This window comes from Mytilinidion resinicola, assembly GCF_010093595.1.
Source record: "Mytilinidion resinicola strain CBS 304.34 unplaced genomic scaffold BDZ99scaffold_1, whole genome shotgun sequence".
In the NCBI taxonomy this organism is placed as follows: domain Eukaryota; kingdom Fungi; phylum Ascomycota; class Dothideomycetes; order Mytilinidiales; family Mytilinidiaceae; genus Mytilinidion; species Mytilinidion resinicola.
The window spans coordinates 1,675,422-1,702,760 of record NW_022985437.1 but is presented as its reverse complement, the minus strand read 5'-3'; the positions used below and the strand labels follow the sequence as shown (position 1 = coordinate 1,702,760).

The 27,339-nt window shown below is 50.6% G+C and overlaps 10 protein-coding genes across 10 annotated transcripts; 7 read left to right on the top strand and 3 right to left on the bottom strand.

Moving 5' to 3' along the window:
- Positions 1 to 1,130: 1,130 nt before the first annotated feature.
- BDZ99DRAFT_457120 (uncharacterized protein) lies at positions 1,131 to 1,578 on the bottom strand. Its single transcript, XM_033718618.1, has 2 exons — positions 1,492 to 1,578; positions 1,131 to 1,435 (listed from the first exon to the last, which is right to left on the bottom strand). Coding segments are annotated over exons 1-2 (207 nt in total). The 5' UTR covers positions 1,493 to 1,578; the 3' UTR covers positions 1,131 to 1,229.
- Positions 1,579 to 2,095: 517 nt separating this feature from the next.
- On the top strand, positions 2,096 to 2,707 carry BDZ99DRAFT_493217 (uncharacterized protein; the record flags this gene model as incomplete). Its single annotated transcript, XM_033723216.1, has 1 exon — positions 2,096 to 2,707. The coding sequence occupies one exon, from the start codon at positions 2,096 to 2,098 to the stop codon at positions 2,705 to 2,707; it is 612 nt and encodes a 203-aa protein (XP_033584352.1).
- Positions 2,708 to 3,866: 1,159 nt separating this feature from the next.
- BDZ99DRAFT_565146 (uncharacterized protein) lies at positions 3,867 to 4,948 on the top strand (the record flags this gene model as incomplete). The annotated part of the gene is made up of 2 exons (XM_033727444.1): positions 3,867 to 4,208; positions 4,267 to 4,948. 2 exons carry the CDS (start codon positions 3,867 to 3,869, stop codon positions 4,714 to 4,716), a joined length of 792 nt encoding a protein of 263 aa, XP_033584351.1. The 3' UTR covers positions 4,717 to 4,948.
- Positions 4,949 to 6,818: 1,870 nt separating this feature from the next.
- BDZ99DRAFT_513627 (uncharacterized protein) lies at positions 6,819 to 7,881 on the top strand (the record flags this gene model as incomplete). Its single annotated transcript, XM_033724725.1, has 2 exons — positions 6,819 to 7,227; positions 7,337 to 7,881. 2 exons carry the CDS (start codon positions 6,819 to 6,821, stop codon positions 7,879 to 7,881), a joined length of 954 nt encoding a protein of 317 aa, XP_033584350.1.
- Positions 7,882 to 10,740: 2,859 nt separating this feature from the next.
- BDZ99DRAFT_14664 (uncharacterized protein) lies at positions 10,741 to 12,865 on the top strand. Its single transcript, XM_033712746.1, has 2 exons — positions 10,741 to 11,115; positions 11,173 to 12,865. Exons 1-2 carry the CDS (start codon positions 10,824 to 10,826, stop codon positions 12,687 to 12,689), a joined length of 1,809 nt encoding a protein of 602 aa, XP_033584349.1. The 5' UTR covers positions 10,741 to 10,823; the 3' UTR covers positions 12,690 to 12,865.
- A 1,429-nt stretch (positions 12,866 to 14,294) lies between these two features.
- Positions 14,295 to 16,192, bottom strand: BDZ99DRAFT_565144 (uncharacterized protein; the record flags this gene model as incomplete). The annotated part of the gene is made up of 3 exons (XM_033727443.1): positions 16,185 to 16,192; positions 15,943 to 16,131; positions 14,295 to 15,892 (listed from the first exon to the last, which is right to left on the bottom strand). A coding segment is annotated over exon 3 (1,581 nt), but the record flags the coding sequence as incomplete, so codon positions are not given.
- A 1,115-nt stretch (positions 16,193 to 17,307) lies between these two features.
- On the top strand, positions 17,308 to 18,378 carry BDZ99DRAFT_14641 (uncharacterized protein). The gene is made up of 4 exons (XM_033712744.1): positions 17,308 to 17,668; positions 17,720 to 17,859; positions 17,910 to 18,320; position 18,378. Exons 1-3 carry the CDS (start codon positions 17,501 to 17,503, stop codon positions 18,184 to 18,186), a joined length of 585 nt encoding a protein of 194 aa, XP_033584347.1. The 5' UTR covers positions 17,308 to 17,500; the 3' UTR covers positions 18,187 to 18,320; position 18,378.
- Positions 18,379 to 19,099: 721 nt separating this feature from the next.
- On the top strand, positions 19,100 to 21,913 carry BDZ99DRAFT_431470 (TPR-like protein; the record flags this gene model as incomplete). The annotated part of the gene is made up of 1 exon (XM_033717290.1): positions 19,100 to 21,913. The coding sequence occupies one exon, from the start codon at positions 19,100 to 19,102 to the stop codon at positions 21,911 to 21,913; it is 2,814 nt and encodes a 937-aa protein (XP_033584346.1).
- BDZ99DRAFT_457118 (phosphatidate cytidylyltransferase) lies at positions 21,908 to 24,129 on the bottom strand. The gene is made up of 5 exons (XM_033718617.1): positions 23,769 to 24,129; positions 23,344 to 23,716; positions 22,939 to 23,285; positions 22,426 to 22,884; positions 21,908 to 22,376 (listed from the first exon to the last, which is right to left on the bottom strand). Exons 1-5 carry the CDS (start codon positions 23,916 to 23,918, stop codon positions 22,338 to 22,340), a joined length of 1,368 nt encoding a protein of 455 aa, XP_033584345.1. The 5' UTR covers positions 23,919 to 24,129; the 3' UTR covers positions 21,908 to 22,337.
- A 666-nt stretch (positions 24,130 to 24,795) lies between these two features.
- On the top strand, positions 24,796 to 27,200 carry BDZ99DRAFT_457117 (uncharacterized protein). Its single transcript, XM_033718616.1, has one exon. The coding sequence runs from the start codon at positions 24,855 to 24,857 to the stop codon at positions 26,763 to 26,765; it is 1,911 nt and encodes a 636-aa protein (XP_033584344.1). The 5' UTR covers positions 24,796 to 24,854; the 3' UTR covers positions 26,766 to 27,200.
- The last annotated feature ends 139 nt before the right edge of the window (positions 27,201 to 27,339 follow it).

The following is a 27,339-nucleotide window of genomic DNA, read 5'->3' as shown; positions in this document are numbered from 1 at the left end:
CACCTTTTGAAGACTATTGCACCCCGACGACGACTTGCCTATACCCTGCCTTAGTGTGAGACACTTGGAAGGTATAGAAGAGACGACCCGTTACATAGGGTTTACAGAGCGGTGCGGATAGTAGGTGTAGCTATATTAATTGCTTTCTGTCTTTTAGCAAGGGCTAAAGCTAGTTTATCCGTAAGCTTCTTTATCTCTTCCTTCTAGTATTTACGGACAGCTTATAACTATGCCTTTAGTTGGTCGCTCTATTATTTATATTCCTTAATTTCTAATTCTAGGGCTTATATGCGGAGTACGGCTTAGTAGTTTTTAGTAAGGCTTTTCTAGGCGGTATTAATATATTTATATATTTAGCGGCAGTACTTATACTATTTATATATATGGTTAGTAATATAGGCGGCGAACGCGGATTTGCTGTCCGGCAGGACTAAGGGAAAAAGGTAGGATATTAGGTCGGCGGTGCAGGTAGATAGCTAGGTAGGTAAAGAGCTATATAATATCACGGTCTCGGGCGGCAGGATTGCCCTAGCTAGCTCGGGCAGGTAGGTAGAAGTAATAACTAAATTTACTACGTGTTCTATAATACACGGCAGGCAGGCAGGTTAAATAATAAGACGTAGCTTAAAGAGCTATAAGGAGGCAGGGCGGCGGTCGGCAGGTATACTCCTGCTAAGGCTCGCATAGGCCCTTGCAATAAGGCCTCTCGCCGGGTCCTAATATTACGTGTTACGCTGTGTAGCAAGCTTTACCGTTTAAGCCGTAACAGGGCGGTTATAGAAGCTTACTATTGCGGATAAGAAAGCAGTATTTTAGTAGCTTTTAGATAAGGGCTGGCGCAACCAGGATAAGATTAGGATATAGCTTAACCTAGAGTATAGTATTAAGGTGTTTTAGCTAACTATATTGCGCATAATAAAGAGGAATAGATAAAGTAGAAAGCTGGCTTAGTGCTAGTTAAACCGCGCTAGTAAGAAGTTAAGGCGGGTGTACCTTAAGGTTACCGGTTGCTATAAACTAGAGGATCTAATCTTTTTTAATAAGTCTATATTTAATAAGAAGACTAGCTAGTACTACTGCGTATACGCGTTTATTAGACACCTAGCGCGCTATAATATAAATATAAATTAAGGATATATATAGAGTATATGCGCGGTAATAAGTATAGCAGGCTAGCTGCTATATACGGCTGTGTAAGAGGGCTACTTTAATACAGAGCAGTTCTATAGCTAGATTATTAATACTCTTCTGCCGGCTATAGAAGGCGAGTAAGGGTTATCAGGGAGTAGATCTGCAAGAGTACCGCCTCGTCTTCTTCCTCCTCGTCCTCCTCGTCCTCCTCGTCCTCCTCTTCCTCCTCTGGCCGGCGGTGGTGGGTCCGCGGGAGTGTCGGTATCGTCAGCGAAGGCTACGCGATTGCTTCTGCGTGGTGGCACTAAAACACCAAAAATCGTCAGTATACAAGCTCTATATGCACGCGAGAAGCCTCACTAATTATTGAGTTAGGCACGTTTAAGAGGGCGTTGAAAATGGGTAGATATCTAGGTGTGATCCCACGCGCGCGCATACAACTTTAGGTGGTGTGGTGCAGGGAAAACCGCCAAGCTTTCTACGCACTTTTGAATACGACAAATTAGGGCTCCAGTGGATGACCGCCAAGGTACGGAGGCAATCCTCTCGGCCATAGTCTGGAACCTTCAATCGACCTCCACTCCTCCGTATCACACATCAATCATCTACATACAGCATCTACAAGCTATGAGTACTGGTACTGGCATCACTTCGCCTTGTAGACTATGGCTTCGAGAAGTTCTTTGATCCATCCGCCACGATGTCACCGCATTCACCTTTGTCGTTCCTTTCAACAACGACTATTGACTGTACCATCTATCAAAGAATCTTAAGGCTCTCCATTCTTTTCTTTGTCTAATTAGGCCTTGTTATAAGTATAGGCCGATAAGACACTATTGAAAAGGATATCTGCCAGACTGCAAACATAGTAACTCCATCTATCTATCTATCACGTTTCCACTTGCATATTCAGCACGCTCTTGTAATTCATATCAGGCCTTCCTTCCTCTTTAATTGAGACCAAATGGATCCTAGCACTACGAATGGTGGCTTTGCTGTTCAGGCACCACCTCCCGCGATCAACACCACGCGTCCCCAGGCTCATAAGAAGCCTCACAGCGAAAAGAGGCGCCCTATTGGAAAGAAGCCCGCGAACACAAAATTCGTGTCTCAAGAAGAAATTCGCGAGCATATCCAAAACTTTGTTGCAGTTTGGAATAAGCTTTCTGAAGATGAGAAGTCTGCTCTTCAGAAGGTCTTCTCGTATAATCCCAACACACTCTCTGCGAAGACACACGCATTTGTCTACGGTACCCCTAAGAAGTCTCTTGCGGATAGAATAACCCCTTCCGTAAAAATTGCAGTTCAGGAAGCGGAGAAGGAAGCCAGAAAGCTTGCTAAAGTTGAGAAGAGGAAGACAATCCGTGCTCAGAAGAATGGGGCAAAGGCTGTGGCTCAGCATATCCAGGGGAACGCACAACAGGTTTTGGCTACCGTTCAGGAGCCCATTATCCAGGAGCCTAAGGTTCAGGAAGCCAACTATGGCTTCAACCCTGAGAATTTCAAGGTTGAAACTGCGAACAATACCGCTACTGAAGCTCCAGACAAGTCTGACATAATCGACTATGAGGACTGATTTAGAGCACATTACTAGAAGGTTTAAATCTGCGCCGATGCACGCTATTTATGATTATACTTCTCATCTGGATTTCTGATGATGCGCCAGAGCACCTCACACCGTGGCAAGCATGTTCAGGGCAGACTTATGTCCAGTGATTGTAACTCATAGCAAGTATTAGTGGGTATAAGTTTTCTCTTTGACAGTTTTGTAGGTTAGATACACCAGCTTTTTACTATTATTTGTGACTTGGATCTTTCGATTCGTAGTGCTTGCTGCTCAATCCGGCACTTTTTTAATACCCTTCGTGTGTAACTAATACATATTAAGTCGCTAACTACTCGAGCAGTGCAATTTTAGCTGGAAAATGTCGAAAATGATATAACTTCACCGCACTTCGCTTCTTACGGTTTCCCGACCTTCACTCTTGGACTAAAGACACCTTTGGGTAACTGGAATGTTACAACATTGATGTTTAAGACCGAAGAAGCCAAATTAAAAGATTAGGGATGTATGAATTGGCGATGGAGAGAATTGACTGTGCAAGGAATGAAGTGGATGCGTGGTATCAGGCGGACTAACCTGCTTCAAACTTGCGGTGAACCTAGACGTGCTTTGGACTGCGTAACTCTCCATTGGTTATGATAAGTATGTATACGCTCTCTCGCCACTGTCAAGGGTACTTAAACACACTTCCCGAAATCTGACTTGAAGTTTGTTCGTTTGAATAATCTAGAAACTGATTGGCCAACCTCAAGCGACATTTTCTAAGGCTGCGATTCTGGGGTCAAAGAGCACGGGGTGAGATGGCTTGGAGTATGTTCGTCTGGGTATTTTGGTCTGCGTACGCTGGCTTGACACTGCCATGGGAGCCTCAGCATCTTTTGTATCTTTGAGGAGTGATGTGATGATAACTTTGAACATTTTAGAAATTCACTGGGCCTGTTCAGGCGGTGCTGTCACGCATTAGTAGAGTAAGCAGATCCCTGCTCAGTTTGTTCAGCACATCTTGGGACCACACTATCTGCAAAGGCCTGGTGAACGCAGAATCAAACGCGACGGCTTCTTCTTCTTCTTTCTCTCCACCACCAAACTCTTCCTCGGCCACCACTTGCAGGACTACGTCATCGGTCACTACTTCACCTCCACTCCACCTCAAACTTCAAAAATGCACAACATGGCTCCTCTGTATGTAGTTGGTAGAGCTGGCCACGCCATGGAGCTTCGCTCCGACGACATTGGAGCTGGTGCGACATCTACCACAACCGACAAATCCCTTCACATCAAGCCTAGTATCATGATCGCCATCGTCCTCGTTGCGATTGCAGGAACTACCCTCCTCTGGATTATCTCCTACCACGCTGTTCTACACTTTCGCGATCCAACAAACCTGAGCCAACTTCCAACCTTTGGCAGCCTGATCCGTCGTCGAGGTGCCCGACAGGCCAGAACTCATACCGACGGAAGAAATGAATCGACGCAAGAACTGAACCCTGGATGTCGGTTTGAAGGCGTGGAGGTGGGATCATACGGAAGTCTTAGTGTTCTTCTATACGGATTCACTCACAATTTGGCAGGAGTACAACGAACTTCGCGACATCCGTATTCGAGCCACCCGTCCCATGCATCAACACCCACGCATTCAACGTCCGCCGCGTGCCTACCATCGTTTCGCTGACGATATCGATACTCTGCCATCATATTCACCAGCGCCGACTTACGTGTCGTCGATGCCCGGATCTCCGAGGTCAGCTACTCATAGTTCGTCAATGATGTCGTTGGTTGTTGAAATCGACGAATCCTCGACTGTCGGCCGACAACAGCACCATCACGATCGCACTCGAACCACGGTGACCATCTTCCCACCGCAGCCGCCGACGCATCAGGTGGTGGACGGAACCGATTATGCATCGTTTCCAACGGAGCGTGGCGTTCAAGGACTGGGCGCCCGCGTTCATCACGAGCGCACGAACAATCAGATCCAGATGCCTTCTGCAAACAAGAAGCAAGGTGCTTCGCACAACTGAGGATCTGACGACGGACTGATGTACTTGATAACGTGGCGAACTTCGTGGGATTGCCTTGAGAGGTAAAGAAGAAGCATGGAATGCTTTGTTTCGTGGTCTATTGGCTCTAGCTGGCCAGCATGTTAAAAATTGACGACTGAGCAGGCATGATCCAGGTATGACTTTGATAACGGTCTCTCAATTACCAAAATTCGATTCACCAAACACATAGTCTGAGTCAATAAGAGTTGGTAATTAAAAAATCCTTCTCCTCATCTTCGTGACCTTCCCTTTGCCGTTTCTAAATGTCTCATCTCCTCAAAAACACGTCGTCCTTTGATCAATAAGCTATGGGATCCCAAGTGATAATCGTAGACCCAGGCTTTGCTTTTGACATTTAACAACACATACGCGCCCCGATTATTAACTCTATGCATCCGCGGAGCCAGGAGGTTACCTCTTATGATGGCCTTTAGGCTTTCAAAGGCAAGAAAGCATTGCTAGTGTGCTTTGTTCACTCATCTCACACAATATATGCACAATGGCACTTCCTTAGAGCTTTTAAACCACGCCGTTGAAGCTTCAAATATACTACACTCAACTTTCAAAAGTTCCACCTCCGCAGGAATGATGCTTCATCGCCATTATCGCTATTGGAAGCATTTCCACTCGGTGAAAACGCATTCGAGCGGCATCCAAATTCTCGCTTCGAAGCCAGGCCAGCTCCCGAAACCTCGCATGAATCAAAAAATGGTCATTACAATTTCTGTCGTCGTTCCCGTAGTCTTTCTGCTGATGTTTTTGTATGTGATCAACAAATTTTGCCGCTGGAGAGCAGGAAAAATTGGTCGCCAGCAGAGGGAACTTGAAATGTAGATTAACCAATTGGACCGCCTTGCTGCGCACTACCTCAACGCTGATCTAGAAGCAGGTTCTAAGACAGATTTTGAGTCTTTAGGGCTTCGAATGCCACCGAGAACTCCCCCGCTGGCTGGTGTTGTCGTCGCCCCATCGAACTCACAACTCAATGATCAAGCAGGAATTGATTGTGATCAGAAACTCTTCGCACAAAACTAAAGGGGTCCCTCAGCGATGGATGGAGATCGCCATGAGTCCGCTTTGGGCCTTCGGTGACGTACTCCGTCAATGTCATTTGGGCCTTGCGGAATTCACTGCGTCTGCGACAAGATAATTCTCACAACGAGATTTTGAGCGCGTAGTGATCCAAACCCAAACAGAACAACTCGAGTAGGCTCACTCGCCTTTCGCGTTATACGTGTTCGTCTAGAGATGAGCAAAATTCGTGGTTACCATAAGTTATATTCTAGACGTCCTAAGTCAAGCGAATATATTTGCCGTGTAGTTGAGGATACCAAAGGTCTCCCGACACAGCATCCAGATCGAGGTCGGATGTTGCGTTCCGTTCTTTCTGAACCTCATATCCGCCAAATCAAACGCTGTAGATGAGGAGAGGGTCCTTCTGTATTTCAAACAATTGGCAAACGCTTTGGGAAGTTTGTCCAAATGATTGTCCTACATATTTCCAATACATTCTCTCATCTTCTTTCCAATACACCATCTCTTCTTCTTTCCAATACGTGTTGATGAGCAAATGATATATATTGTGCCTCCGAAGGGTCTTGGTGTTCGTTTATACCATCCTATAAGCTTGACTCGAGAAATGTGATCTATACTCTCTACAGACAGTACAATTGCCCCTCGGCTGGCTTCAATCTCTTAAAGCAATCACTTTTTCCATGGAAGACCAGGCGACAGTATCTCTGAGGGGGCTTGTACGAGTGCAATGCGATACAGCGCATTGTTTAGTTGGAGCTGTCCTTACCAAAAACCTGACATTTTGCCTTCACATTGTCTTGTCTCGAACACATTCACAGGTGGACGGTCACTTTAGATGATAGTGCAGGTACCTGATTAGTGAAAGCCAAAATGCTACCAGCAGGACTATAAGAACTACCATTTCTGCACTGAAGCTGAACATTCTCTCCATCCACCACTTGTATCCACCACCCACCACCTACCACCTACCAAAGTACAACACAATAGCATGCGGCCCAGCTCAACCCGCATCAAATCAAACCTCAACTGCATCTGTCACTAGAAACATGGCAGACCACTCCTCCCCCCGCTTTGCTGGCTCGAAAGATCTAGCCGTCAAGTTGGACTTCTATCAGAACATCGAATCCACGATGCAAGATGAGCCTAACACCGAATTAGACTATGAGCCTGACGGGTCCAATATTCCTCAAGCCATGGCATATAAATTCCAATCTGCTGGGCCCCAATCTGTCGACTGGACTACGCGCGAGTCTCTTCCTGCGGGCTCCGAGCCGCCAATCGAGGCATTACTCGAGGATTTCGATTGGTCCATAAAATTTCAAGAAGTCTCCGAAATTATGAGCCTCGTTGAAGGAACGGATATGGAGGATTCCGGGAGCTCCATGCATGAAGATACCTCTCAGCTCGCGGGAGACAAGTCGAAGAAGACTTACGATAAATTCAAGGATGCGCCCGGTATGAATCTAGACTTCCCCACCAACGCCAACATTCTTGCAGCTGAATTTGCTGCGTTCCTTCCAAACGCACGGAACGTGTATCCCGTTGCAGAGCGGTTGATCACCAGTGGGTTCGATTATCGTGTATTTGGCGTACATGATCCACACCTTCCGGAACGTGTCGGATGGTCTCATCGACACCAACTCGATCCTAAAAGGAATGCAAATCGCAATGCGGTTGGGCCCGCAAGCTGGGCACCCGCGCGATAAATGGACACGGGCGAAACAAGCCGATGAGGTCCCAAGTACTTGGAACGAGAAGAACGTTAGCACGGCAGGGTACCAACCACGATATCGCACTCATCCTAACAGGAAGACAACGAGCATCACAACGGGACTAATGAGGCTCGTTGATCCGATGCCATTCAAGGACCTAGCCAACGGTGTTAAGGAGTTGCCTCAGGGAGAAGACTGCGGAGACCTGACCTGCTGCGTTAGTTACCATCTCCGTCACCCGAACGAAGACTGGACCTACCCGACGGACTTTGCTAAGTTGGTTAATCACATTGGCGGCCTGATGCACATCTCTAACCACCACACCGACCATGAAGCCTTCTCACGATGGGAAGCGGCCATGAAGTCTAGCATGGAGCTTGACAAGGAGGTGAATTGAGCAGAATGAGCCTCTGTGGATGGAGTAGACTAGAGAGCGACTATGGCACAAAGATTCCTTAAGAGCATGAAATAGTACTCTAGAGACACCCGAGCACTGTTTGGGGTATTGATACTTGAACTACAGTTATACATTGAGCCTGAGGCGGATTTGGGAAGAGTTGTACGTCGTTGATCATTCTGACGAGAAATAGATGGTCCTTGATGATTAGGGTCCTTGATGATTAGGGTCCTTGATGATTAGAATGCAGTACTTCTCACATATGAGCAGATGTTCGTGATCCATTGCAAGAGTGACGACGTGAGCAGACAAAAAGAAAAGAAAGGGCAGGTCTGAGAGTTCAACTCAAGACAACAAAAAGAAACGCGCGCAGGAAACACTTTTTTACACCATTCGTAACCCTTTTTCCAACCAAATGTTGAATACTTTACCGCTTCACACATGTATATGTTTGAGGTAATTTGAACGAACCTCCAATCTGCAGTACGGGATGCTACGACGATTGTTCAATGGTGCAATTAGCATGCTCTGCTGTGAGGTTGGGGAAGTCGAAAGGGCGTAATCCACGTCTACAACAATCGCTGTCGTAGAGTAGTGCTTTCCAGCAACCAAAAACCTTAGCGACCTTTCGCATGGTTGCTGTCGCGTTTCTTTTGCTTGGAGGTTCGACACCTGGGTGCGCGCGCACTTTCCATTCGCTCCTTTCGATAGCTCCGTGCTGGTTATACCGTCCACATGTGACAGACGTGCGCGTGGGTTCCCCGGAGTGTCCATGAAACGTACAGCGTGTGAGAATAGAGGCCGGCTCTAGCATAGATTTGGAAAATAAGATGCCCCACACGTTATAGCTATGCTTCCTAGGTGTATCATCAGCTCGCTGTGGTGGTACTACTGGCGTGTACAGGACACGGCATCGTTACAGCAGCTCCCGAGGCCGTAGTGTTGCCAACTACGAAGTAGCCCCTTTCCCACATCACGTGAAATTCTACCTGTTAAAGGGTGAATATTATGCATAGCAAGTTGGCTTTCTTAACCCCACATTCTGCAACTATATCCGAGTTATTTTAGCCTCGGTGGGACTCAGTGTGCCAAAGGCTAGCTTCGTGGCAGTTCACGTGATTGCTTAGGTCCGCATATCTCCTTGGCTTTTTCAACGTCACCTCGTCACTCATAGACGGCTCTTCGTCATCATACTTCCACACATTCACACTTATTGACGTCCATCAAGGGTAGGACAGCTTTATGGTGACTAAAGGGACATATTTTTGATAACTCTTGATGAAGGAAGTTGTCTCTCGATTCCTGTGCAGGTCGATCGATGGCGCATGCATGGACAATTTCGGTTCGAAGCTGTGTCATTACCTTTCTTAGCTATTTAGTATCTCTGGCTATCAACTTTTCTCGCTAAATTGGTGCTGCTGAATGTACTCATGACTCTGCTACCCTCGAGGGTTCTCTCTCAAGAGGATCAAGGAGGAGTAATCTCTCAATCTTCAGGTTTTCATTGGCAAGAGCCATGGCTGTCTCCGGAATCTTCTATTCCATTGTGAAGCTCCTAGCAGCGTCAACGTAGATTCGAGCGTCATACATGTTGGTCTCGCGTTGAAGGTTAAGATGCGTGGCATCAGCCTGGGCCTCTCATTGATTTTCAAGGCAACTTTCCATGGTAGAGTGTACGGCATCATACAACGTTACACCGCTGCACGCTCGGGCTTGCATATCGGCCATACCCCCTCCCGGACCGCTCTCAAATCAACATCACGCCCGTTTCATCGTAATCATGACCACGTCATTTCTCACTTTGAAGTCAGTCCTGGTAAAGTGGAGAACGATGCCTTCAAGCTTTGGACAATCGCTCCGAATTAGTTGATTGGGAACGTGTGGAGTTCATTACGTCTATATAAACTTCTCCAGCTCAACTTCCTCCATAGTTCCTAAACTCCACCTTTTTTGCTATCGAGAGCCTTATCACGAGAAGGTAACACCCTCGATACTGACAGAGCGCGATACAGCACTCCGATCTCGGCAAATGCTCCGTCATCAATCAGGTGGGGGCATGCGCAGCCACGTATGATCATATGAACCTCCCAGGCTTATCTTCCCCCGTCCTTCCTCTATCCTTCCTACTCTCCACTTTCCTTGTTCTCACGATCGCAGATAAGACAGGTACCTGTTGTCAATCGATCGGCAGTGTGTGCAGCCAGGTATGATTACAAGAACCCCTCCAGCTCAACCTCCTCCATCCTTCCTACGCTCCGCTTTCTTGTCGTCGAGATTACGAACTTCCACAATGGATATCTAACTCTAAAAGGTCGCCTAGTAATCAATCAATCGGGAGCATGCGCGGTCACGTCGACTACATGAAGCTCTCTAGGTCAGCCACCTCCTTCCTTCCTACGCTCTGCTTTCTTGGCACCGAGATCACAAACTTCTACTATGGAGTTCTAAATTTCAAAGGCCGTCTGGTATTCAATCAATCGGGAGCATGCGTGGCCACGCGCGACTATAAGAAGCTCTCTAGGTTAGTTTTCTCCATCCTTCCTACACTCTACTTTCTAGTCGCTGAGATTACAGACTTGAAGACAAAAAATAGCACGTCCATGCGCTATAGACGATGAGGTAGGCGCCCAGATTGCTCATTTCTTGTGCACTACTTCTCTAAGATTGTCCAGGAGCAAGACTAATTCCTAAATAATCCCTCTGTCGAAGTATATGGATCGTCGCGTTTCGCGTCCATGCTTCATCCCTAAGTCACGTGACTACACCATTTCAACCTCATGCGCCGACACTATATGAGAGCGCCGGCCTGGCGCTTTCTAACAGTACTACCATCATATGTAAAACAGTGCTCTGGTGCGATGCGCGCATCTGGCGTCGAAGTCGCTGTCGCGCGCGCAGAGCGTGGCTCGAGCGCGGTCCCCAGCCATCCTCTACTATTTCTGATGAGCGCCGCCCGATTGGGATTTTTCTTTAAAAGAAGTGAGAAACCTGCCCGTCGCTCGTCACCCTCCATCCCACGAACTTCACACACATCCTCCGACATTCAGCGATTGTTTCACCACATCCCCAGATCCCGTCGTCAATCCGTCACCATGAGCGACCCTAACGAGTTCCGCGTCCCCGAGTACCTCTTCAAGCGACCGTTTGAGATGCCCGACCTTCACCACATCAGCGGCGACGAGATTCTCGGCCAGCACAGCCTGGGATCGTACTCTGCTGGACAGAACTTCGAAGGTGAGCAATCTCCCATCTCTCCCGCTACCTTGCAAGCAGCTAACGAAGAGGGATTAGGATACGGCGAATCTCTCGGTTCGAACAATCCCTCTACCGTCTCAGACAGCATTCTTGTGGCCTGGGAAGTTACAGCCACAGTCTTCACGCTAGCTACCTTCCGCAAGCCTATCGCATTCCCCTCATCCTACCGCCTTCAGTATTCTATCGACGGAACGCAATTCAGGCTTTGTAATGGCGCCGACCGAATTCCTGTATTCCACGCCTCCGCATACTCATGCAAACGCACCACGTCTTGCAATTCCTGCCAGTCTTCTCACAGTCTTTGTGATGACTTGGACGGCTGTACACGCTGTGTTTCTCGTCTCGAAGGGCTCGACTGCTTCCCACAAGCTGTGGAGCGAGACTCAGCGCTGTACATGCGACCAGAAAAAATATTCCCTGCCTTCTACTCCGACACGGTTCGACCACACGACGAAATTGAAGTATTCAACGCATTCAATGTATTCAGCACACTCAACGACATTGAAGGATTTGAGGCTCTTAGCGACTTCCAAGTCACGCCGGTCAGCGCCACCTTCTCGGAAGCATACCCAGAGCTTTTCGCAAGCCCCGAGAGACAGATGAGCTCGCTTACTAGAGAAGACTTCCACCCATCGCCCGAGAGTACGATGGCTGCCATGTTTGTTCTTGCCCGCCATGTCTTGGGCCACGAACACCCACTCCTTCCCAACCGTTTCAACGTCGAGTCAGACTTCGAGCGGGACGACAGAGCTTCTTGGAGCTTGATGAACGAGAGCGGCCACTACAAGGTCAAGACCCCGCCACCAAAAAACTCCATCTTGAAGTTCTCCCCTGGACACGGCTCAGGAAATACGATTCAGGTCGAGGTTTTGTCTGGAGACTCGATGGAAGCTCCACGCTTACCGGACTACATGGTCGACTTACGCTTTATCCTCCCGGGACCCCACGCTACTTTCGACACTTCGTGCTACGAATTACTCTATTTCCTCCCCAATTCGTACCGTTGGCACCACGTCGCGTTGTACCTCCAGTACTGGGGCTGGACGAACCCAAACATCGCTACTTTCACCAATTGGACCCGCGCCTTGGTCGGTAAGAACGTCATCAAGCCCAACTCTCTGGGCCATCACTTCCGCAAAGCCAAGACAGCGCTTGATGCATCAACAAACAATGGCACCAATCTAGTGACGCTCTTGCCCTCCGCCTGGACCCCTCCGCGCCCCGCCCAGCAGAAGAAGGGCGACCCAGTGCGTGACCCGCTGCTCCGCGACCTGGCCGTTGGTGTTGACATATCCAAATGGCCTACCGGAAGCGACCGACGCCGCCTGACCCTCTGCGTGGAGTACGCGCTGATGAACCAACACAAGGGCGTCAGACTGAGCGACGCAGTGGACCTCAGCAAGAGACTAGACTTTGGGGCCACGCATTGCGAGGAACTGCCGCCAAATGACTTCCAGTTGTGCAGGGAGAGGGTGGAGCCATTGCTGACGGCGTACACCAAGAACGTCCTCAAGCCCTACACAAAGGCCAAAGGTTTGCCCGTGTACCACTAGGGTGGGTAGTTCCTTCTGTCGGTTGGCGTGGATGTTGGGTAGGTAGCCTAGTTTAGCCTGTGTGAGTTGGCATTTTGGGAGAGTAGGTACCTGTACGGAGAGCCCTTGGGCTGGTTAGCTTTAGTATGTGCTGGACACTGCATATTAGGAATGAGATCAATCCTTCGAATATTCGGGCTGTTTTGACTTGTGAAATCTGATTGTTTTGCTGTGTATGAGTGAATCTAGAGTGCTATTGCTGTGCTATCGTATCGTTTGAGGTCTTCCGAGCTTGCAAAAGGATTTAGGAGTGAATGTCATAAACCGCAGGGTTCATGTCTCATACGGTCGATATCTAGCGCTTTTCTAGCCTTGTAACACTGTCCGAGGTTGTCTGAGCCTCTGAAAATATTCGGAAGTGAATGTAATAACCCGCAGGGTTCAAGTCTCGTACGGTAGATATCCAGCGGGTTTCCAGGTCTACAGCACCGTCTGAGGCCCTCTAAGCCTTTGACAATTATTAGGGGTGAATGTAATGACCTGCAGGGTTCAAGTCTCGTACGGTAGATATCCAGCGGGTTTCCAGGTCTACAGCACCGTCTGAGGCCCTCTAAGCCTACTAAAATTACTAGGGGTGAATGTAATAAACTAAAAGGTTCAAATCTGATACAGTACCAAGACTCAAGTTTGGGCATTCCTTGAAAACGCTTGGGGTGACCCGATAGGTTCTCAAAACTTCAATTGCGATGTAAAAGCTGACGTAGTAGAGATTAGACTAACATTTGGCGAAGCTAACACCTGCTAGCTGGGCTACTCCTTGCGGTGGTGTCGATCGTGCAAGAATGTAGCTGGGGCTGTGACATATCCGTGTGCCCCAACTTATAACCTAGCACTTACGGTGGATATCCAGTGCTTTTCTGGCCTTGTAGTATCGTCTGAGGTCTCCCAAGCCTGTGAGGATCTTCAGGAGTGAATGTAATAAGCCGTAGAGTTCAAATCGCATTCGGTAGATGATTACTGCTTTTCCAGGCTTGTGGTACCGTCTGTGGTCTTCTGAGCCTGTGAAATTCTCGGGAGTGAATGTCATATGCCGCAGAGTTCAGATCTCACACGATAGAGACAGGACTGGTCCATAAGTCTGGGCACACAAATTATCATTGCGTGGCTTCGATCTTGCTTACTCGACACCACTGTGGGGAGTAGCTCAGCTAGTAAGTAGCCAGTTAGTCAAGAGGTAGTCTGGTTTGTAGTGCTTGAAACTTGACATTGCTCTTAGATTTTTGAGATCCTATGGGGGTACTCCAAGCAGCGGTAACCAAGTGTGCCCTATGGGCTGTCTCTGTATCTAGTTGTTTCCTCCACGTCCTCTACCACCCCGGCCCCTTCCCCTCCCCCTTCCTCTATCTCTTCCACCATTACCATCTCCTCTCCCCCTGTGACCGCCTCCTCTTCCACTATCGCCGCCTCCTCTAGGCCCTCCCGAGCTTGGCTGGCCTCGGCCTCGGCCTCCCCCTCCGCCCCGGGGCGCTGAAGGGAATCCGGATTGAGACGAGCCTCCAGGTTGTGGTTGTCTCCCATGTTCACGTGAATGATGCCGTCCTGATCTCGGCTGACCACCTCTGCCACTGGGCTGGGTCGGGGCACCACCACCTGGTGCATTACCGCTACCTCCCCCGGCAGTGGGCGGCGTGGCACTTGGTTGCGCTTCACCACCTGGTTGCTTGGGTTGGGTCCTTTGGGCGCCGTGTGGCGGAGGTGGGTTTCCGATTTCATGGCTTTTCGGTTTCTTTTCATCGGTATCAAATTTGGGGTAGTCTCGGTCATTATCGTCGATTAGTTCGGGCCTGCTCTTGTGCTCGTTCACTTCATCAAGATAGTCGCGTCTCTGAATTTGGAAGGTGCTGCCCCGATTCTTAGCTCTTTCTCGGATCGCTTTCACGAATCTGCTTCTTAACTCGTTTAGCCCTTTTTCCATCCCGCCATGTCTCTCCCCGCCCCATCTCTGGAAGATATGGGGTGGCACAAACCCTTCTCTAATGATTTGCTGATTAGTGTGCGTGAGGAGGACCCACAGGTAAGCTTCCCCTTCAATATCGAGTGGATAGTTACGTTTTAATATGTCCAAAGTCATAGTCGGATCATCTTTGGGAGGATAGCCGGCCCTCCACTTACTCTTCAGTGAATTTCTGGGCCGAATTTGCTTGTGCTCCTCTATCATAGTAGCGACTAGAGCAGGAGGTGGATTATCGTCTGGAGGCGCAGGTGGAACCTTGGGATATAATTTGGGGTTTATCGCATGGAGCATCCGCTGTGTGAAGACGCGGCCGGGGAAGGGATGATATTCGACCCAGTTGCCAGCTTCACTTAGCGGTATGGTGGTTAGACCCTCCACAAAACGTGGTTCGTGGTGCCATGCCTGAGGAATATACTTCAGTTCGTTAAACTCAGAGAAATCGCCCTCCTCCCTAATGTACGTGTGTCCTATAGAGTTAGGGCCCTGAACGATGGAGTAATTTGGATCATTCTTGTGTTGCTTGATCGCTTCTTCCATAAGCTCCTCACAGGTGGTCTGGTATATGAACCTTTTGTCGAGGTTTTGGTTTCGAAACCTCGAGGGACCGAGTCGCGACACGTTGATGAGTGTTGTGATCCTACTGAACATATGCTGCCAACCGGTTTCGCGGATGAGGGCTGCGAATCGGGGCCAGCAAAGAGCGTGATTAGGGAAATACACAATGAACTCTGCCAGTGTGATATCACCCATTTCGTTCCAAGGTAGAAGTACATCTGCCCTGGGTGCGCATTCCACAGGACCCATAGCGGAACGTGACAGCCTCGCATTGAAAACAGCAATGGGTTCCTCATAGTCTTCATCGTCAATCAGTGGGACTTGTAAGTCTTCAAAGCTCTCGTGGTGGATTGTTGGAAAAGGCTGATAGCCAGGCCATGTTAGGCACACATCCATGGGATCGCCCTGATTGTCATCTGCAACACTACTGCCATTGTCATTTTGACTTTCGAAAGAGTCTGTATTTACAGACTGCTCACTCTGGTAGCTAAAGGAACTTGGGCCGCCCCGGGGAGATTCATTCATCGGGGAAGCTATGCTACTCGCCCGGCGGCCAGTGAATTGTGCGTGTTGCGAGCCGGGATTAGCTGTTGCTTGGCTAGGGCTTGCTGTTCCAACAGGTGGAGCTGTTGTGTTCATTGGCCTACCTGTGTTGCTAGGCCGGCGGTCAGTGGCATGTTCATTTTGCGGACTGGGAGTACCTGCTGATTGCGTTGAACTTCTAGACCCAACAGGCTGAGATGTTGGACCCTGGAATAAGGGGCTGGTTTGTGGGGGAGTAGGATTTTGTGGTGCAGGCGCACTGTTCGCGGCAGCCGGCGATGCTGATGGGCGTCTAGGAGGAGCGGGTGTTTTCTCTGGCCCAAAGCCCGAGACTTGATAAAAGTCGCCAACCTTATCGCCGATTAGCCAAACGAAATCGTGCGGATCGGCGGGGGGATCTCCACTATCTTCATAACACCAGTCAATATGGTATGATGTTGGTGTGCTCTCAGTTGGTGTTTTAGACATGGGCTGGCCCCTGACGCAATAAGCAAGGCCAATTTTCATCCAATCTTGTCTGTCAAGGGCCTGCAAGATTCTCATTAGCTGTGATGGGGTCAAATTTTCTCTCAGGGGCGAAGGGTTTTGTGTGATCATTGTGTGAAGACTGGCTAGGCGATTGAAGTCTGGAGGAGTCTTCTTGAATTTCTGATAGATGGGCCACAGACCCCATACAAGAGCGTGCAAGCCACAATACGGTCCTCCATCGTTGTGCCTACGCTTATAGCGAGCTTCTACCTGGAGCTGTAGATGCCTTCTAAACGGTTTCGGGCCGAATATAGCCACATAAGAATTTTGACCGTTGATGAAATCAGCAGCTAGGTCGTAGCCAGTGTCAATTGGATTGTTGATCTTCGAAGAAAATCGGATCTTGTGCCACGTTGCGCTTCCTTCAGGTGCCCAAATTGGCGTATCTTGCGCCATGACTACTTGCTTGGTTCTGTACTGGATTTGAGGGGTATTCAAAGCTTGTGAGCGTCTTATCTATTACTTCAGGCCCGATGTTGTCGAAACAAGATGCTTCGTGCCGCGAATCTGCTCAGTCTAGGTGAAGGTTGAAGTTTTGTCTGAATATTGACGAGCGCGATGGATAAGAGGCATGAAGTACCGGGCGTGGACAATTCATTGTGTATGTTAAAGAAATGAGTGATATTACAAAGGCAAAGCCATTAAGTCTTAAAGATGGAGCCTTTGTTCTCTATCAAAACAAAGGGGCAAACGTCGATGGCTTCCTTGTGCTGCTGGGGCGTGGCGTGGCTAAGTATCCTCAAGAACAGACAAGGAGATCTCGCGTAAGCTGGAGGCGGAGAAGAGGAAGCAGACGTGTTGCATGACGTTGAGCAGGGCGGTGAGGCCGTCTGGTGTTGATCTTGGGACGCGATGATGTTGAAGTCGGAGGCGCCGACGAGGCGGTGCGGACGTGGCGCAGCTGTCCACCTTTCCCAAATCGGAATGGAGGTCGTCCCCGAGGTCAAGATTCGTGGCGTCCCGCTGGCGCCCCTCGCTGCCACTTGGCGCTGGGTACGGTGGCACGATCTGGTGGGGAGCTGACCTCTCTGCCTGGGCAGCACGTTGGGCTCAGGGCTGCGGATTGCTGGTCAGCAATCACGTCGCCTGCAGCTGCTCAGCCGCATCTTCAGCTGTTGCGTGCCCAGGTGCTGCCGCTCTTTCCCGGACAGCCGCCCTTCACGGCGGGCGGTTTCGTATAAGAGGCCCTGTGATGCCCGATGGCTGCTATCCGCCCGCATCCAACCATCACCCCTCCCCCGCTTACCCCTACCTGAAGACCTCTACAGTAAGCCGACCGCGCTCTTCCCTCAACCTCGCGCAAGCAGCCACCTATCCCTCGAAATCAACTCTCGAACCTCTACCATGTCTGGACAAGACTGTAAGCCGATCCCTAAACAGCTACCACGAACTGCAACTGACCACCCCGCAGACTACGGCCAAGGCTACAACCAGCCGCCCCCACAGCAGGGCTATGGAGCTCCTCCGCAAGGCCAGTACGGCCAGCCGTCTCCAGGCTATGGCGGCCAGGACCCGTACGCCCAAGGAGGCAGTCCATACCTCCCTCAGCAGGTGCGCGCGAATACACATGCTTTCTTGCGCTACTTCTGACGAGACTCTAGGGCCAATACCCCCCTCCCGGCCATTCTCCCTACCAGTCGCCGCCGCCTGGCCAGCAGGGCGCCTACGCTCCGCCCTACGACCAACATCAAGTCGCTCCCTATGGGCAGCAAGGCTACGAACAGCACAATGATCCGAGCCGCGGCCAGTCCCCATATCCTCCCCAGCAGCACGGATACGGCGATCCCGCTGCCCCCGGTGGCTATGACCCAGCACATCAGCAACAGGGCCAGTACGGAGCCCCTGGAGCCCCTGGCGCCGAAGGCGAACGTGGTCTAGGGTCGACTCTTATTGGCGGCGCTGGCGGAGCTTTCCTTGGGAATAAGCTAGGAGGTGGCCCTCTCGGCACGATTGGAGGTCTTGTAGCGGGCGCCATCGGTGCGAACGTGTTGAATAGCAAAAGTGACAAGTAAGTCAAGCTAGATCCCATTGCTTGAATCGCTAGTGACTGAGCTCTCCACAGGAAGAAGAAAGAGAAGAAACACAAGAAACAAAGCAGCGGCGGATATGCTGCGTCTGCTGGCATGGGCGGCCTGTATGCTGGCAGCCACGGCGGGAAGAAACATAAGAAGCGGTCGCACAGTCGAGGCGGCAGCTCCTCGTCCTCTAGTAGCAGTGACTCTGATTAGTCTGAGGGCATTTTAAGAGTGTGACTAGTTCTTGTTTTATTACGGATGTTCTTGTTGTCCTGACAAGGCGGCTGCGGCTGCGGCTGGATGCTGCGGTTGGAGTGAACAAACGGTCTGCTCCATGGGAATATCCTTCGAGCTTTCCACATTGCTTTTTCATTTTTATGATGATGAACTAGTCAAATAACCTTGTATAACTTTATATTTTGCTATGGTGAAGAATTACCTTTGACCATATTTGATCAATTGTGGTGCTTCTTATTGGCCTCCCCATATTTGACACATGTGAAGCAGTGCATCGTATCATGGAAGTCGATATAAAGTCCTTACGATCGAACGTGATACTACTAATTCAGGTGCCCATATATGCGCTAATGCAGTGTCACATATAACAATGATATCTGTAAAAGTGAATGTTACGGGTGGTTGTAGGCGGTTTTTGGTCGAAGAGGGCAAGCGAGAATTTGATTTTGCCTCCACCATCACCTAATCCACGGCATTCCATCGACTCACGCTTTGAGATTTTTTTCTTCTTTTCAAAGCCATTCGAAGAGCTGCTAACGATGGCGGATGCTTACTTGAGCTTCTTGAGAATCACTCTTCCGGACGATCTCGTGTCTGTTCTCAGTGATATTCTGAATCACTTGGAGAAGGGCGAATACGATGCAGTTCTCCAGTCACCTCAAGTTGCGATACTCTTAGGCCTCCAAGATAACGAAAAGACCCAAGACGTATCTGCGAGCGACTTCCCTCTATGGAGCGACTACGTTTCGCGCCGTCTAGGACTCATCCTTGCAAACTGCGATGAGGAAACCCAAGACTCCGCAGCGTATCTGCAACACCTTTTTCTTGTCGTAGCTGTCGCGTGCTTATACGCCTTTCTACAGTCCAATGTCACTGGACCTCCTCTACCGTTTTCCTCTTCAAAAACCCTCTTCCCTCAGGAGATCTCTTCGAATCCGTCTGCAGTGTCCACATTGAGGCAGGATCTAATCCAGTCACTCAGCGCAGATGGAGAGGCTGCATACAAGCTGACTCCGAATATTGAGCTCCTCTGTCTCGCGGACACGATACTATCAAGTCCGCCGATTCAGAAGAACATCAAGGCGGCTGCCTGGGTAAAGCTTCGAACCACTTTCCTACACCAGCGATTGCTATCTGAGATCGCACCGTCATTACAATCATCTATCTATGAAAACCTGGAGGCTCTGGAAGCCGATTTGCTTTCTACCGAGTCACAGTATTCCACTCCTGATATCAGAGTACAGTTCCTTCTTGAACGCGCAACAATCCATACACATCACGGTCTGGATAAGAAAGCCCGGTCTGATCTCAACCAGGCGGCTTCACAGCGGCATTTTGAGTTTGCCTTGACCGGATTACTTGGAAAGAGAACCAAATTTCAACAGTTTGATACGAGCCAGCTCGTAGTGTTGGCCCGAAGCGCTAAAGATACGAATGAGGCGCCACGAGTAGACGGACAAGAAACTGGAGCGAAGATCGATTCTTCAAGACCTAAAACCCTTGACCTCAACGACGATACGCTTCTTGAATCTATCTCGTTTGTCGACACACCGTTTTCATCTACAGATGTCAAGGATGAATCGAAACTTCCTGCTTCTCTGACCACTTTGGATCCTGCGAACCAACCACTCTTGGAGCCTCTGGACTCTATAATCCTTCTGTCTCTCGCTTCTTCGATCACAAACACTTCTCCATCGGATGGTCTTACCAGAGAAGAGACTATACCCTACGCAACCCGCGTGCTAGACGGTGGAAGCTCAAATTGGCAGGTTTACACCCAGGCGCTCCTTGTGCGAAGTAGAATTGAAGGATACAGATCCCGAACGATAGAGCGTGGCCTGCTACAGCTTCAGGCTCTCGTCGATCAGGTCATCGCAGACACCACGTCCGACAGCCCAACTCCAACTGGCACCACTACCTTCCTCCCAAAAGCCAACGAAACCGATTCAGCACCAGTGAGCGAGCGCATAAAGTACATTTTCCAACTTTGCTCGCCCTCTCGCTGGGAGCTCGAAGCAGAGCTGGCCTCGAGATGGGTCAGCATGGGAGGTCTCCGATCCGCTCTGGAGATCTACGAAAGACTCGAAATGTGGGCCGAAGCTGCTCTATGCTGGGCTGCTACTGAAAGGGAAGATAAAGCCAAGAAGATCATCCGTCGTCAACTCTTCCACGCCACCAATGGGCCTGACGATACGGCTGATCCAGAAGAGGAGAAATGGGAAGGACCCCTACGAGAACCCGCTCCCGCAGACGCGCCTCGACTGTATTGCATTCTGGGCGACATCGACCAGGACACAGCCATGTACGAGACAGCTTGGACAGTCTCAAAGAACCGCTACGCCCGCGCCCAGCGCTCCCTAGGCCGCCACTACTTCACCCTTAAAGACTACGAGCGCGCCATAACGGCCTACTCCGCCTCGCTGAAAATGAACGCCCTGAACCAATCCAGCTGGTTCGCCCTCGGCTGCGCACACCTCGAGCTCTCGCAGTTCAAAAACGCCGTCGAGGCCTTCTCCCGCTGCGTGCAGCTCGACGACACCGACGCCGAAGCCTGGAGCAACCTCGCCGCCGCCCTGCTGCACCTCCGCACCTCCGCCTCACAGGAAGACGAAGATGGCGAAGCCGCCCACCCCCTCGCCGCCCACCAAACCAACCCCCAGCAACCCCGCCTCGACGCCCTCAAAGCCTTCCGCCGCGCCGCCGCCCTCAAGCACGACAGCTACCGCATCTGGTCCAACCTGCTCACCGTCGCCGCCTCCACCGTCCCGCCCGCCTACAACGACATCGTCCGCGCGCAGACGCGCATCTGCGAGCTGCGCGGCGTCACCGACGGCGAGGCGTGCGTCGACGCGGCGATCCTCGCGGCGCTGGTGCGGCACATCGCCTCCGTCGCGACCGAGCCGTACGACCCCGCGAAGCCAGGCCTCGCGCGCATGGTGGGCGAGCTGGTCGACAAGCACGTCGTGCCGCTGATCACGGCGTCGGCAAAGCTGTGGCAGGTGGTCGCGCGGCTGGCGCTGTTCCGGCGGCAGCCGTCGGCGGCGCTGGCGGCGCATGAGAAGGCGTGGCGCGCTGTTGCGGGCCAGCCCGGGTGGGAGACGGGGAGTGTGGAGCAGTGGGAGGGGGTCGTGGATGCGACGGTGGAGCTGGCGGATGCGTATGAGAGTCTTGGGGAGATGGAGCGGACGGAGGGGTTGGCGGCGGGGAGTGGGGAGGTGGTGGCGAAGGATTGGCGGTTCAAGGCTAGGAGTGCGGTGAGAGGGATTATGGGTAGGGGGAAGGAGAGCTGGGAGGGGACGGAGGGGTGGGAGAGATTAGTTATGGCATTGGAGGGCTTGAAGGGGGGTAGGTGAGTAATAAAAGTCTGGGTTTTAGATAGATCGTGTATCGCGCAGGCGTACTTAGAAGTTGTGGTTCGCCTCCCCTAAAGGAGAAACCCCATTGATGCTTCAAAGACTTTTTCCTAGTTCCAAGTTGTCACTTGACGCCTAAGACGCCTTGTGGACAGGTCATCTCCTCCTGATTACATCTGAGCCACCACCTAATGAGCCACACACGAGGGCAAAATTACAAAGGGAATACCTATACGACCCAAGAAGAGAAGCGAAGGGGGTATATACAAAAAAACCGCGAAGTGCGTAAAGGCCCTGTCAAGTGCAGGTTGACCACAAAGTCAAAACAGCTCACCTACGAGGTATATGATTGTCCTTATTAAAAAGCAGCAAGTCGCGCCACCTATTCTCACAGCAAGCACTACTTGAGAAGGTATGCGGTAGATCACCTTCGGTGAAGCTGAGTGCCAAGATACTCAAGAACCTGCAGAATGTATTAGTAGTGGTTTGTGAAGGTGCTCATTAGGTCCTACCTTGGGTGAAATAATATCTTGGTTAACGAGGTGTTTGCTGAGGCCTTTCACAACTTCCATTTGCTCTTCTGGTGTGAGGCCCGTAATAGCAGCTTCGATAATCCCGCCAACGCTCGCTTGGTGTGTGGCGATGAAACTCGAGTAGTACATGAAGGCGAAGAAACCCATGATGAATTGGCAATCCATGCGGTCGGTCATTCCTCCATGGCCCGGAATCGAATCACCAAAGTCCTTGATCTTGAATGACCTCTTGAGTCCCGAGGCAAAGAAACCGCCGAAAGGTGCAATAAGAGATGCGAAAGTTGCAAATACGAGAACGTGGAACTGGATTGGGGCGATAGAGATTTGGCTTGGCAGATGGGTCCACGACGGTGGCGGCGCAGGAAATGTATATGTGTGGGGGATGAAAACCGGATTCGGGGTACAGTTCAACCCCGTCATGAAGTTCGCACCGAGATCCTGTAACATGGTAATTGGCAAAGGCCATATCGCAGGCACAGGTGGGACACTCACGTTGACAGGACATATGAAGTACTTGTCTTTCGCCATATAATGCGTGAACCCGATGCCAAAGAGGATGGTGAAGAACCAAGCGCCAAGGAAGCCTTCCCAGGTCTTCTTGGGTGAGATTTTGATGAGCGGTGTTCTCCCGAAGGTGATTCCGCAGAGATAGGCAAATATATCGTTGGTAATGACGAGAGACACTGGCAAGAAGAACCAGATCATGCCCTCGAAAATGTTGTTAATTATGAAGTGAGCTTGGCCGACGATGAGGAAGAGCGCCATGTGTGTCCACGCAAATTGGGTAAATTGAAATTTATAGTGGCCTTTCTGTAATGATCCCACGAAGAAAACGAAACCTAGTAGAGTTAGTATTGCTGCAGACGCCTGTGACACTGGACTGGGTACGAAGCCTACCGATGAGATACAGCATGAAGCTTATGAAACGGTGGTGGGTAGCCAAGGGGAGGAGGATTTTATCGACAAGGAGAACATGTTTGAAGTAGTAGACGACGCTCTCCCCGTAGAGAAAGTACATAAAGGTGCCCAGAAAGTACCAGTTCAGGGTCTTTGTAAAGCGCAAGCTTCGCGCCCGGCTAGGCACGTTCGCTATGGCGATAACCTCCTTGAAGGATATTATCTGCACGGCAGTGACGATTATGATAATGTAGATATGGCCGGCGAGGAGTGCCCAGAAGAAACCGCCAATCATAACAAGCGTCCAGATTGTGCGGGTGACAAAGGTCTGCTTCTTTTTCTCATAGTCGGACTGAGGAGGAGCTTCCGGTGCCTATTACAGCGGTCAGGATCGTGCGAAGGGGACACCAGGGAGGCTTTAATACATCTGATTTCGAGAGAGCTCCATTCCTCGTAGGGCTGCCTGGCTCGGAGCCGTTCTCGCTGATTTCCGACATGCTGTTGCTGGGTCTACGCGTCTTGCCGTTGCTGCCACTCCGATGCTGGAATTTGACGTCTTTGCGCGGTCGTGCCATGGCTAGACGCGGGTCGCGAGAAACGTTGGATATGCGTGGACCCTAGCTGGATATCCTGCCACGGGAGGACCGGGTGTGCAGAGGGTCTGCTTGTGAGGCTTGTGAGGGCGGCTCGCAGTTGCTTTGGACGGGCACTGAAGAAGGGACGAGAGGGCGAGCAGCAGGACGACGGGAGATCAGAGGGGCCGGCGCAGACAGGATTTATTTGATGTTGAAGTGGAGTGGGCTGGTGAAAGACGGAGCTCGCTGGACGTCATCTCGTGTCGGCGAGTCGGCGCGACGCGGACGAATGTGGGCGCCTCAGGGTCGCAGCGGCGGCACCTCAGGCGCCGAATTCAGGACACCGCCGCAAACACACACTGCTCTCACACGCGCCGAACGCGTTTCTGCGCCTGCAAGCCATGCTGAGAGGCTCCCAGGTTCAAGTCGCCCGGCATGGCTGACGACGACGACGAATTCGACTTCGACGATGCCCTGTACGACCTTCCTGCCAACGATCTCCAAGCCCTAGAGACGGCTGCGATCCTCTCAACCCAGCAACGCCCGCTTGCCCAGTCCACCGCGCTACAGTCTCTACAACACCAATGCGCTCCTCTCCCGTCGAATCGTGCCCCGCTCAACCAGACAAAACCCCCCAAACGCGCTCAGAAGACGAATCCTGAGCCACCCTCGTCGGACTACGGCTATGACGACGAGATAGTCGTAGACCTCGACGAGGAGCCAATCCCGGAACAACCCAGCCACCGAGCGGCATTTTCCAAGGCGCCAACACAATGGACTCCTGGTGCCGCGGTCCCCCTCCAAGGTGGCTATCCGAGTCGACGTCACACTTTGAAGAGCACATATGGAGGCTCTGGGCAGGCATCGAACAGCCATGAGGTACAGCAAGCAGCGGATAGAGGCCACAGCTACGAGGGAGAGTCATATGTTGACAACATGGATGTGCATGTCGAGGCACAAGAGGTTGGTCCAGCCGCCAATGAGCTTCGGGAACGGATACAAGAGCTTGAACGCGAGAAAGAGAGACTTCTCAAGTCTGTCGAGGAAGCCAAGTCTGCTGCCATGTCGAAGGCTGGTGAAATAGCCATAGTCCGTAGCAAGCACGACAAGGTTACAAAGGAGTACGAGCGACGGATTTCCGTCATGCAGCAGGCTCATGCGGATGTTGTAGCGAAACAGAAGGCCGAATTGGAGAAAACCAAAAAAGACAGGGAAGTGATCGAGACCAACAATCTGTTCCTGGAACACGACTTGGCGAGAGATGCCGCCAAGGCGAAACAGACCAAGAAGAACCTGAAAGACGGAGCTGCTGTTAAAGCCAAGGCTGGGCCAGTGAGCCAGGCAGTCACTCCCAAACGACATAATAAGGTCCTGCCTTTCAGAGATGGTTTTGACGACGACGATATTGTCCTGGTCTCCCCGTCGAAGGCTCGAGATCGCCCTAAAGCTGCCACGCCAAAACAAGGAGGGAAGAGGAAACGGCCTGTGATGGACCAGAGCCCTATAAAGCCATTGCAACTCAGTGAGCCCCGCGAGAAGGCAAAGCCGCCAGTGGTCCACGAATCACTGAATCAACAGCTTCATCTCGCTCTGCTAGCGAAGCTTGAGAAGGACGAGCATCGTTTTGAGTTTATGCGACGGCTTCTTAACCATCGACCGAGGACCGGACATGAGCGGACGTTCGAAAGCCTCACCCAATACGCATTTCCTTCCAACCCGAGCAAGATGCTATCCTCCTTGGTATACGATGACTTAGCTACATGCACCCCCGAATCGCACGTCGAGGATTTTGCCCAGAAATTTTGTTATATCTTTTTCGATTTGTGGGAGCAATGTTTAAAAGAAACTTTCTACACGCCCCTCTACCTTCTTGTGGACACGATCAGATTCATACTGGCTACCGAAAAGATGGGAACTGCAATTGCGATTACCGAGAAGGCACTACCTCTGATTCTTGCTTCGGTAGATCTCGTTGCTATTCCAATTGCGAGGGCTTCAACGAATCCGGCTTTCATTTCCGACCGGGATGCGCCGCCGCAAGGAAATCTTCGCAGTAAAATAAACGTCTTGGATTGTCTGTCTCTTCTTCACACCATTGCTACAAGTTGCGTCACATCCTCGGAAGCTATCTCCAAGTTTTGGCAATGCGTGCCAAACGATTTTGTGTTGCTCATGCTTATGAAGGCTCAACCACTGGATCAGATCATGCTCATGCTTCGAATTCTGAGCACTAGCGCACTTCCGGGCACCGTTGGTGCAATTGTTCCAGTCGACTCTGGGCCAGATCAACAAATCAAGCGAGAGACTGACACAATAGACCGTCTGACCATCTTGCTCTTCGAGACTCCCGAACCCCTACAAGAAAGTACCAAAAGCAGTGCGTACGACCCTCCGTCTATTTGCGAGCTACGCATTCAAGTGCTCCGCGTACTAGGCGGACTATGCGTTCATCAATATGGTGGACGAGTCCTTGCGAAGCATCGTCATTGCATTGGCCGTCTCGTTCGCTTTATGCATGATCAAATCGATGCGCTATACAACTACAGAACACTCACTCATTCTGCTATTGTCGACTCGATCAACATTTCTATGCGCATCTTATACCACCTGGCTACTTCCTTTCCGGACGAGGTCGACATGAGGGCGAGACTGAGTGTGATCCAAGGCGGAATTCACAAGCACCTGGTCGCCTTGACCCGTCTCGCATTCAGCGACGCTATAGTCTTGGAGGCGGGCATTGAGGATGAGGTAGTAGATGCGGCACACCAGTTACTGGAGGAGTACTTAAGTCCAGAGGAGGGAGAAGCGCTGCTTCAAGTCTTTTCTAGCGGTAGGAGTGTTGGCTGATTCATATTCTTAGCAAGCTTCCATGGTATGTATCAGTGGATCGGATATCTTGGGAAGGGTCAGGCGTTAGGAACAACTCAAAAGGGCATATCTTAAAGTTCGTTTCCAGGAATGATCTGCATAATCTGGCGTCAAGGGCGGACATTTGAGAGACTCTGCAACATTAGTATTAGAGTGGACTATAGGGTGGTCTGAAAGATACCATATGCATAGGACACGAGCTGCTACTACGGTAAATAGGATACCTGAAGCACAACACTAAATATACAATACCACGTCGCATATTCGTATTTCATTCCTACCACTTATACTTGCAAAGGCTGAGACTGTCTTGTTTGAGAAAACAGCTAGGCCCCATGGTAGATTGATTGGAAATAAGCATTCCAGCGACCGAAAGTTGTAAAGATCAATGCGAATAGCACTTATCCACATGGAATTGATAGTGTAATATATGTAGTCTCATCTTATCCAATCACATAATTTAGAATTTCCATTAGATTAGCGGCTGGTGATTGGCCACGGCAGACACGCCTAAAGACCTCCGACGCCAACTTTCTCGCCGCGTCTCCACTTC